This window comes from Daldinia childiae (assembly GCF_008694065.1).
Source record: "Daldinia childiae strain JS-1345 chromosome Unknown Scaffold8, whole genome shotgun sequence".
NCBI classification, from domain to species: Eukaryota; Fungi; Ascomycota; class Sordariomycetes; order Xylariales; family Hypoxylaceae; genus Daldinia; species Daldinia childiae.
This window is the reverse complement of record NW_022984649.1, coordinates 1,772,455-1,783,768: the sequence shown is the minus strand read 5'-3', so window position 1 is coordinate 1,783,768 and position 11,314 is coordinate 1,772,455. Positions and strand designations below refer to the sequence as shown.

At 48.3% G+C, this 11,314-nt stretch overlaps 3 protein-coding genes across 3 annotated transcripts; 2 read left to right on the top strand and 1 right to left on the bottom strand.

The window, feature by feature from the left end:
• Window positions 1–518: 518 nt before the first annotated feature.
• Window positions 519–1,859, top strand: GL218_07254 (uncharacterized protein; the record flags this gene model as incomplete). Its single annotated transcript, XM_033584003.1, has 1 exon — window positions 519–1,859. The coding sequence occupies one exon, from the start codon at window positions 519–521 to the stop codon at window positions 1,857–1,859; it is 1,341 nt and encodes a 446-aa protein (XP_033433022.1).
• A 1,464-nt stretch (window positions 1,860–3,323) lies between these two features.
• On the bottom strand, window positions 3,324–5,094 carry GL218_07253 (uncharacterized protein; the record flags this gene model as incomplete). The annotated part of the gene is made up of 7 exons (XM_033584002.1): window positions 3,324–3,654; window positions 3,703–3,863; window positions 3,927–3,967; window positions 4,021–4,158; window positions 4,211–4,474; window positions 4,523–4,930; window positions 4,992–5,094. The coding sequence occupies 7 exons, from the start codon at window positions 5,092–5,094 to the stop codon at window positions 3,324–3,326; spliced, it is 1,446 nt and encodes a 481-aa protein (XP_033433021.1).
• A 2,643-nt stretch (window positions 5,095–7,737) lies between these two features.
• On the top strand, window positions 7,738–9,747 carry GL218_07252 (uncharacterized protein; the record flags this gene model as incomplete). The annotated part of the gene is made up of 1 exon (XM_033584001.1): window positions 7,738–9,747. The coding sequence occupies one exon, from the start codon at window positions 7,738–7,740 to the stop codon at window positions 9,745–9,747; it is 2,010 nt and encodes a 669-aa protein (XP_033433020.1).
• Window positions 9,748–11,314: the final 1,567 nt, after the last annotated feature.

Here is an 11,314-nt window from a genome sequence, read left to right as displayed (position 1 = left end):
TACACAGGTAGGTACTTCTTTAACTTCTTTAATAATCCAAGGATCTTATCAATTATCGATAACAACCGATAAGTGTGTTGGCAATAGACCCACTTGTTGCTGGGTCAATTCCAAGTTGTTGACTTTTGACATCATTCTACCAACCTCCCCCCCAGTTGCCCCAGCCACACATTTCCGAAACCACGCTGTCAGCCATAGAAACCACCGGACAACCGCCTCGTTGTAACCGTGCAACATTTACCTTTTTCTTTCTTTCCTTACTCACCAAAAACAACCGCTCACAACGTAACGTCAACAAGGTGCATGAGCGAGCACCTGTCAACAACACTTCCAGCAATTCTCACCTCGTGCATTCCAGATTGTAACGAGGGTGGGTTCAATCAAGACACCTTTCCAACATCAGCTTGGCTGGTTCTCCCAGTAGAATACCAGCCGAGTCATTAGTTTCACCAATTCTACTTCCCATTCCAACCAGAAATAATAACGTCGTTTATTCGACACTTTCATAAGCCACGAAGATGGCACCTCTACTGCCAAGTCTAGCGGCACACGCGCGTAGCTTGTTATCCGCAGCTCGGAGCACAGCGAACGACCTCGCCTCCCGCTCGACGACCAACATCCCCAGCTCTCCAACGGATGCTCTACAACAACTAGGGCCCCTAGCTGCCCGTTCAATTCTATTAGCACGAGACGGTGACGATAATGGCGAGCAGAAGGTCGACCCGCACAAGGGTGCCGTGCGGCCTCAAGATATCAACAATACATTCGTGTTCGTGCTATTCGGTCTCATTGGTGCCGCCTTCGTGTGCACCGGCATCTGGTTTTTCTTCTGGGCTAAGAACGGTGGCTTCTATTTCAAGGAAGATGATTGGGATGACTACAAGTCCACTGTTCTCCGCCGCAAGGGCCCCAACGGCACTATCTTATCTAACGCTACCCCCACCACTCAACTCGGCGGCGGCTCTGTGTACAAAGACGTCGACGACGGCCGCACCGAGTACACGGGCGGTCTAACGCAGATCTCAGGCGACACGGGAAGCACACTCACCGGAATCACAGCAGGCGCCTCCGACCTCTCTGCGCGCGAACGCCGTCGCCAGAAACGCGAACGCAAAGACCGCGAGCGCGAGAAGAAAAAGGACCGCCGGAACCGCGAGAAGGCCGGCCGTCGCGTCGGCGAAGACGGCGTCCTAGTTGACGAACAAGCCGAGGCCGAAGCAAAGGATCAGCTACGCGCATACCGCAACGAGAAGGCTGCCCGCGTCGGTGGCATCAACAAGGAAAGCGAAGGCAGCACCTGGGACGGCTCGACGAACCCCGAAAGCTCGACGGCGGGTAGTGACCTCCATAGCAATCGGCACAGCAAGCATAGCGGCGCTAGCGAGACCACGGCTGACAGCGGACGACATAAGAGCGGCGGTATTCGCAAGGTATACAGCACTGCGGATCGTAATGCAGATCGTGAGAAACGCGCTGAGGCCCGACGCTTGCGCGAGGAGAGCCGTGCCAGCGGTAGTGCTAGCGGCAGCGGCGTGAAGCGTGATTATAGTTTCCAGCGCGCTCGAGCGGGTCCGCAGAGCGCGGTGTCATCGGGGGTGCGAGCGAGCACGATCGAGGAGGAGCCGAGGGAAATGGCTGAGAGCAGTGTGAGCGGTCGGTTCCTGCCGCCGCCGAGCGGGTGGGTTCCCAGCGAGGTCAGCGCCGAGAGCGCCGATACGGGAACTAAGTCGTACCACCATGTTATCCCCGGCTTGTCGCCTAGCACGGTAAGCGGTACAGATGTCAGGGATTATGCGGAGAACAAGGATAAAGACAAGAAGAAGAAGAAGCGTGAGTCGAGAGGGCAGCGGAGAGAGTAGGCGGTGAATGAGCATGTGGATAAGGGGGATGGTTGATACGGATAAGGGTCGGGATAGGGAAATGAGGAATAGGGGATGAGTTAAGGTACATGATTGTTAATTTCATCCGGTTTGCAACTGGTGGTGCAAGGCAAATGATGAAGGCTGGTGGTAAAGGAAGGATATCGTTGCCGTTTAACATGGCTTCTGGTTCTTCGTCATGTAAAAAACCAGGCTAGGGGAGGAGATAGATCCATATTGACGACATTGATTTATTTCTTTTCCTCTTTACTCCGGCGGTTGCGGGTTCACGGTTACGAATAATTGTTATTACTTCTCCTTTCAAGAGCATAAGTCACAAATGGAGTGGAAGAGGGTGGCCGGATGGATGAAATACGAACTGTATGGAACGATGCCGACGGAGTATCTCAGAGCAATAAACACCCCTGCGACTTTCAAGTAAATGGCACCAATGGCGTTTCTTGGTTTGAGGGTGTGTGCTTGGAGGTTTGGACTGTTTCGGCGGTATTCATGTAATTAGATAGCATAAGGTCGAGCACAATTGTTAAATATACAGAACATGAACGAAGACGATGGCCGAATAGATTTGCACGTGCTTTGATTTGTCGGGTTTTACTCGCTTGACATACCTGCCATGTATTATACAGAGCACACGCCAAGATAGACAACGGCAAAATACAAACCCTATTCCCTTAGGTTAGGTAGTTTCTCATATACATGTTTTGCAATGACAGAATGAAATAAAAACGACGGATATTCTAGCTAGACTTTACGTCTATATCCATAGGTATACGACAGAAAACCTGCACGGATAGATACCTACCTAGGTAGATAAATACGGTACGAAAGCAACATGGTAAAATGAAAGCTGGGAATTGTATTTTCTCGAGTAGATGATGGACTATTAGTGGTAACCCCTAATCCAAGCAAGCCAAAAATGTGTCAACGATAGATGCAGAAAGCTAAGTAGTATAAAAAAAGAGGAGAAAAAAATCGGGTTTGCAAGTTAGTATCCTGCGCCCCGTCTGTCTTTTGGTTAATTCGTAAGACATGTAGTCGTAATGTCATGATAATTCCTTAGATTCATGCGTCATTCTGCCACCCCCCAATTTTTGAAAACCCCGGTATGCCATGTTATATGCTGTCTTAGTGGACGGTGCTGCATAGTAGAAACGGAAGCAGGATGCTAACTATTAATAGTTGTTGGTCCTTGCGTACCAGTGTGCTGTTTTTCCAATATCTATATCGTGGAAATCTCGCTAAAAATGTGGTGGCAACGGGTCGCCGTTGGAAGTGAAACGTAATTTGTTATAATATTACCGATCTCCAAGTCGGTGAACGCTAGTTATAGGCAATAAAGCCATGGGGTAGATTGTGTAAAACGTATGTATAGGGTGGTGCCGTTCAATACCATGGTGGCCTAGGCCGTGGATGAACGTATAGTTTGTTAGGTGCGAAGCGGATTTACCTCCTCGACTTTTTCGATAGACGCATCTTCTTATCCCAGCACACGTCAACAGCATAGCTGACATTTTCGAAATCTTCTCCGGTAATCGAGCCGATGAAAAAGACCTTGACGTTGTGCTCAATAGTGACTAACTTGGAGTAGTTGACTCGAGATTCCTTGGCAAGTTTCTCGCCTTCCGCGTAGACCTGAAGTGCTACGGGGGTGAAGCCAAGTTCGGGTTCATTCTTTAAAAGTCTAGGCTTACTCCCTGCCATGTATATTATTCCATGTTTGCTAGGTCTAACGCCTTTCTTTAGACATCCTCTTCGGTCGTACGTTAGGATTGGCCTATTGCTGTGAGTAGGTTGAAACATAAAAGGGGGTGGGATAACTTACACGCAAGTGCTATGATGGCTCTCGTCCGTTGTGACAATGATGAACCTACGAAAACCAACATAGAATTTACTACCAGCCGCGGTCCTTCTTTTCGTTACATCGGAAATTGGGTCGTCGCCACCGATTTGGCCGAGAGGTTCTGACCAAAGAATCTTGAACACCTATACGACACATTTAGCTATTGTCCCATCTTCAATAAACATGAAAAAAAGGGCACTACTTACCTCGCCTGGTTGAAACCGCGCTGAATGTTCTACTCTGTATCCTATTGTCTACTTAGTCAAATATGAAAAATTGAAAGTCTGAAAGTGGGCTTACGGCTATCTAGGATTTCTTCCATTCCTGGTGTTCCCTGAATGTAATTGGCGTAAGATAGAGTTGATGGGATCATAGGACCCGAAACTGGCGAACCACCACGGGGTGTTGGTAGGTCGTCTCCGTTTACTAGGGATGGATCTGCTTGGAAGTATCAGCCACTGTGTCAGCTAGAGTTTGACGTGGTACGGACTTAATTCGTATGCATTAGGGTCAACGGCAGTAGGCCAGGATGATGATGTGGCTGCTTCTGCCACTGGCGTCGAGTAAGATGGTTCGCCTGCTTTTTGAGTTCCGTAATACTCGCTGCGGCTCCTGCGGATAGCTTCCTGATATTCGTCGTCGTTAAAAACCTGGTTTTCCTCGGATTCGTCGTAACGATTCACTTGTGGTTCTGAAACATTTCCGGCTGTACCAGCTACGATAGTTTCAGCACTTAAATAATCTGAACCGGTATCTAAAATCATTAGCCTCTCGTGGTCGGCTCGTAATGATTGCATCTTACATTGGGGGCGCGTTCCTTGGCTGTAGTCACCCATTGCCAGTTGTACTCCACGGGTAACTTGTGGTTGGTTGCTATCCACCGAGGAACTGCCATAATCCGCAAGCTGCTCAACTTCAAGAGATTTTCCCTTTCCTTTGCTGCTTTGCTGCTGCGTCTGCACATGATCAAGGTAATTAGAATCTTGGGGCTGGCGTGCATCGTGTGTATAGCTAGCGTGATCGATGGTGGTGGCATGGTGGCCCCCATAATCAGGATACTGGCCTTGGTCGTATATACCTTGGTCGACACTAAGATGACCGACCTCTACAGCCAGGTTGTCAACCAGGTTGTTAATAGCGTCAGACCGTGGGATACTTTGGTCAGGAGCGTTAGGGAGGGTTGGCCCAATCCAATTATACTCTATGGTTCCTGATGAATGGTTCGTTAGCACAAACCAGGCCGGGAATTCGCAGGATACCATAAAACGTACCATGCCGGCCTACTCGTTCCGAATACCATTGCTGATATTGGTCGTGCCACTTGGGTTCGCTCCAAGGGCGCGACGACTTTTGCTTATGTTTCTGCTTTTGCATTGTGACATTTTGTATTTTTACTTCTCATGGGAAATGTCAACAGGCAAAGAAATATGCGCAATGTCTAAGTCGTGGGCAGAGGAAGCAATCACGAGCAAATCGGGGAAGAGGAGACGAAGCCGACGCAAACTGAGCCTTAAATCAGCTATGCGGCTCTGTCACTGATACGTTCTCTCGTCTTAAAAGAATAACCCTAGACCGTTATAAGGATGGCTTCGGTCGAGAAGACAGCCAAGAGTGTGGGACAGTTTTTGGTGAACACTACGCCAGCACGTCAAATGTCTCTTAAGGACAGAAGAAATCTATCTGATTTGACGGCTCGAAGTCACACTTTATGTCTCGTGATAAAGTCGGTTAAAGGTCATTGGCCGTGACAGCTTCGCGGCAAAAGAAAAAGATGCAGTGCTCTCGTAGGAATCAAATAGCGTCGACAATGTGGGAATGAGAAGACGAACTGGCCAGGGATCGTAGGTGAACTAGAATTGGAAGCTTGTAAGGCCTAGGTAGGCAAAGACTATCATGTAGGCATGAGAGTGGGCAGCCAATCATCAAAGGGGATGGTAGTGGCTGCAACCTCGGCGTTTGTATAACGGACGGAGGAGTTTCCCTCAGGGCTCTCCGGAGAGGAGAGGGACATTCAGATGTAAGTGAGAGTGTGCCCGCATCGAGGATAGGACGGGGACGCGGGACGAGGATAGAGAAAGGTAACAGAAGCGGACGGCCGAATTAAGCGGTTAATTATCAGAACGGGGACACAAAAGAAACCCGAGACATACTGTCGCGACGGAAAGCGACATAAACAACAGTATTCATAAAAAAAAGGACTAGTAAGGCATGGTGGAAAATGGAGAGGGGGTGTGGTGCGTTCTTATCAACTTTTTGGGAATTTCCAATTCTCACTCCCTTGGCGGGCCGGCCCACCTATACTCGCCTATTCTTCTCCGGTCTGGGAGTTTCTTGTTACTTTCTATTATCGAGAAAGTAAGAGGAGTAAAGAGGAGCAAGTAGAGCGGGAGTGCGAGCGAGCGGGAGTCTGGGTCTTCCCAGGGTAAGTATCCTAGGGTCCGTTTTACTTTTCGTTTTTCGACAAGGGGAGGGGAGTTCTAAACCTCTGCAGCCTGACAAAAGGGAGCAAATAGAGGAATCGTGGACCATCAAGCGGCAGCCACTTGGCGTAACTTAGAATGCCACTTGGGATGTCCACTAACACTACTGCAAGAGTACGTTGTAGGGTACGTTGTCGAATACGTTGTAGCAGCCGCAAACGGCCTAGCCAAACAACTAGGCCATGTATTGTAGCAATGCAGAAGTCTCCATATTCTAAACGACACCCCCCACTAACCAATGACCACTAACAGATGAGTTAGAGGAGTTAGGGTGTGTGCGAGGACCGGAGGGGTGCGTGAGGAGAAATCGGGCAGATGCATCTAGGATGACAAGATGAGGCTCTGTTTAAAGTACTGCTCATCTTGTGTACAAGCTATAATATGTCATCAGACATGGACAATCGTTCGTGGATGTTGAGAGCCTCGTCATGTTATGAGACGGGGGGGTTGCTTCATAGTGTTTTCCCAACTATTTCGCTTGTTCACGATGTTTAAGCGCTTAGATGCTTTAGACGGCAGGACGGCTGGAGGGTTGGAGAAAAACATGCACGTGTAAAGTAGAAGTTTGATAGCTCCAATCTTTTTTTTACCACTTTTATTAACTTATTAATCTATAAAAGGTATAGCGACTACTATAACTTTATATAGTTAGTAATTGTTAATTATCTATCCTGATTAACTCCAATGCACCTACCCACATATTAGGTAGATAAGGAAACTACATTAAATTCAATAATTCAATAAGACATTTGATCGTAGGGCAGATAGGGCAAGCTAGGGGGAGGGGAGGGGAAGGACAGAGACTAAGGGTTAAAGGTTAAGGGTAAGGGTATTTTCAATTGATCGCTGTGGTGGGTGGGTCTACGCTAAGGTTCTGAGGGTCCCGCCCGGGGGAGCCGGAGTCGGGAGATACTACCAGTCTAGTTAGGTGGCTTTTTAGACAGGCCCAGGCAGGTAAGATGCTAGAATAGGCCCCAAGGGTGGGATACAAGTTGAATAAGTTCCGACAAGCCTTAGCGCCACGTGCTAAATCTTCCCTAAATAAAGCCCAATAGCTGCAACGGCCACGAATAGTTGATACTTCAAGTTACTTACGCCGCCGTGCTAGGGGGGTGGGCTTTGTGTAACTGGCCTCGAATCTAGCCTTCGTGTTTTCTTTTCCTTTTTTTTTGGCCTTACCTATTGTCAATCTGCATCAAAACACCCTCTCGCATCACTTCCGCGTCACCTGCTCACCTATCGATTCTTTTGGTCCCTGGTCCATAGGAAATAACAACAGCCTTGTCTCCAGAAAAACAAATAAAGAAAGAAGAAAGAAAAAAGAATAACGTATCCATTTCTTTCCCTTTACGATGCTGCTACGGAATTCACAGTTGAAACGTCCTGAATGGCTACTAGCGTCGCCCATCGTCATGTAAATTTGGCTGATGATCCTTTGGCTCTTCTCGAAAGCTTCGAACCTCGTCCCCTCGAATATGACCGCCATCATGACGTATTATACGACCCCTCCACTGAATCTAGTAGTCAATTATCTATCATGTCGGCCGAGGACATACCCTTAGATTTATCCCGTACCCTAACAACCGGGTCCGAAGGTTGGACTGATTCCGAAGACGACAATGACGATTCGTCCGTCACGTCTGATACTTCGCATGCCCGCATCGCCCGCCGACCACATTTCCCCCCTGTTCTACCCTCCGTAAATTCGTCCTCTAGCATCTCCAAGAGTTTGCCACAGAAGCTAGCAGCAACCATCGCCGCTGCGGAGGGAACCGGCTTAAACCGCCGGCAACATAACCTAAGCAAATCTCACTCACCTTCTTCTCGCTTTCGACGTGTGAAGTCACCGTCTATACCTTCCCAAATCCATAGGAGGTCTCTCATCTCCGACGCTCTCCGTGTCAACTATCCGCTGGACTCGCAAAATCGGCCGGACCTCCTCCGTGTGCCATCGAGTCGGCAACTACGACCACTTCCACATGGAATCCACGACAATATATCGGGACGGATAGGTTTTCCTGACGCCAGGGGCCCTAAGCCTAAGCCGTACAGTTGGAAGGGGTTTGGAGCAGAGAGTGAGGAGAGCGACTACGAGGAAGATGAGACTGGACTGGCTGATTCTTCTTCTGAGGATGAGGACGATGATCAGGACAACGTGTCCGGCCATGCTTCTCGCGGTCTCCGACGCCTAACGGAACACTACTCGAGGCTCAGAGACCGGAGGACTAATCTATGGGAAATGTTCGACAGCATTCATCTGAAACGAGTCCAAGTTCAAGATCTACGCCACATGAAGGATGAAACTAGCCTCGCCTTTATGACTGCCGTGCAGGCTATACTTCCTAATAATCCAGAGCTAGATCATCTCTTCAAGGATATGCAAGATGCCCAGCTCAGGTGTCAGGAAGCAGAACAACGCTTCGACGACATGTTGGATGAACTCCAGCATGGCGAAGTAGAGTTGGAGTTAGAAGAGCGAAGGTTCTATACCGTCGCGGCGGGCGTAGATGAAACTGATGACGAGACTGATGATGAAAGCTGTTCGGTGACCTCGGAGGTCTCAGCACTGCGAGGAATCACTGGTGATCGCCCGGAGGATATACATCCTCTATTTGAAGATCTTCGAGAGGCTTCTCGGAACATACAGTTAGCCAAGGAGCTTCTAGTAAATACCCAAATGAAAAGGAAAGCCCTGAGTGCAGGAAAGTCTCATTTGTTATCTCCTGATAGTATCGAGCTGCTGGAGAAGTACGGGGATGCGGGGAAGAACCGAGCTCTCGAACTCAAGCGATCGGGAGTAATGTCGGAAGACGATATTGAAATGCTAATGGATTACGACAAGTTGGAGCGGAAGGCTCGGTTTGATATCGATCGTTTCACGAAAGATGTTATAAGATTGGAGAACGAATGCCGCGAAAAGAGAGTAATGCCCAAGAACACACCTTTCCAGGAGGAAGGGTTTGGAGTCAATCCCATCCTTAAGGACGATATTCAGCTAGATGATGTCCCGTTCGACACGCACGCGAGAGGGCAACCTAAGACCCTGGCGCATTCGGTGTTCCCCAAACTACTGTCAAATCCTACGCACTTGCTAGAGGCATTCCCCATGACAGCTCAACAGTCGCTCCGACTCGCCCTATCACTTCCCCCGGGAATGCCATCCCGTCAAAAGCATGTTAATGATGCGGCCCGCGAGGTCAACATCCATTCTTTACTTGAAGAGGCTGGAGATGTTGACAAAAGGGGCTATATTAATCGCTGGTTGCTTCATAAGCTTCATTTATCGCCCATGGAGGCCGAGCTTTTGTGGTCTACTTTCCATTCCCGTCTCAGGGTCCGCGATACCAATAGATGGCAGCAGGATGTCCTCCACCTGTGGTGGAAAGATCAGGCTGCCAATCTACCGCCGGCTCAGTTCGATGGCGTATACGAAGATCGTAGTTCGGCATCCATTAACCCAAGGACAGATCTTCCTGCTAGACGCTATTCAGACTCTGGCCAGCTTGATCATCTTAAGCTTTGGGAGATCGAAGATGCGTGGGGCTGAAAAACATGGATTTCTTTTATAATGCAATACCCTCTTCAGTATATATATGGCCATTATGCTCATGGCTTCATTTACTTTGTTACTTCACTGGTGGCTTATGTCGTCAAATTTTGGGTTTGCGGAGGGCAACGGAACTTGCAAACCTCGTTGGGAAAGATTGATTAATTCATGGACTTTATATACCCCTTGTGCGATTTTACATCACGATGGAGTTTTAGCCATTGGCTAGGAAGGGCCAAAGTTGGATTGCTGTTTCATGTACGGATCCTATGTTAACTTACAGGTGGAGGCTGTCTGTGCTACTTTGTAGGCGTTCGGTCATACTCATACCCCCCCAGAGCTCTTATTCCAGAATGTTATAACTCCGAGTGAGGTTTTCGCAAGCGTTGTCGTCCATAAGAATCAGTTGAGTACCTAGTATATCGATTCTATGGTCTTGAATGTACGTATGAATGTATGTCATGTCACGTATCACAAGTAGCTTATCCATCTACACATCTACATCGGTCCGTTAGTCTGGTGATGTTAGACTAGATCGGCGGGCCGTCCCACCCGGTGAAAGCGAAGTGGGCAGTCTAACCTAGTTGGTGGTTTCTTGGTGATCTATTGGTGATCTATTCGGCCAGTCCATGGAGTTGAATGCTTCTAAGTTCCACCAATCCTATTTGCCATCTGCTATGGTATTACCTAGATGCGGGGAACGGTATTAATATTATGCACAAGGGGACTACTACATACGCCTCCATCCCCCATTATATTATACATGTTGTATCTTTTCAAAAGAGTACTTCCAGATATGTTATTTAGTGCTCACGTTACACGACTCATAGCATGGGATCTTCATTGCTGCAAGCAAGATGCACGACCATTAGGATCCTATGAACCTAGCAAATCAAGGGTCTTGAGCCTAAGACACCATAACTAAATAGGCCAAGAGTCGTTAAAATGCTGCACTTTGAAGTTACTAGTTCTTACTTCATCCTACTACTAACTTACCAAACCTGATTAACCGGCCTGCCGTAAGAAACAGCACGTATTTTCGGCCGCCATTCCTTCGAGCAAAATATCACGGCCTAAACGGCCTACGTAATTATTCCGTATCCAGCCATAACTTCCGAACGGCGACGCCAAGCACCGTAGGATTCGGCAGCCCATATAATCCTCCAATCCGGCTCGTGCTGATTGCTAGACACGGGGTCATATGTTTCTCAGAGCGGAGCGACTCCTCTCGAGAGGGGTCGCGGCAAGATGCAATACGCCCATTTCGCCTTACGGAATCCGGAGCCTGCATCCCCTAGTGGAGGGATACCACAAGGGGGCCAAACTTCTAAAAAAAACATGTATAATAAGTTGGCCCCTTTGCCTTGTCGACGGCCTACACGTGTATGTCTTGTAAAAAAGAAAGGGCAATTATAGCTAAGGTATATGTTAGCTACACGCCCCTCGTCTAAATCAGCACGACAGAAGTTGTGCACAACAAAAGAAAAAAAATTGAGCTCAGTGGGCAGTCAGTGGGGTTTGGCCGAATCGGAAAATTCGGCATTTTAGGAAGTTTGTGATTGGGAAT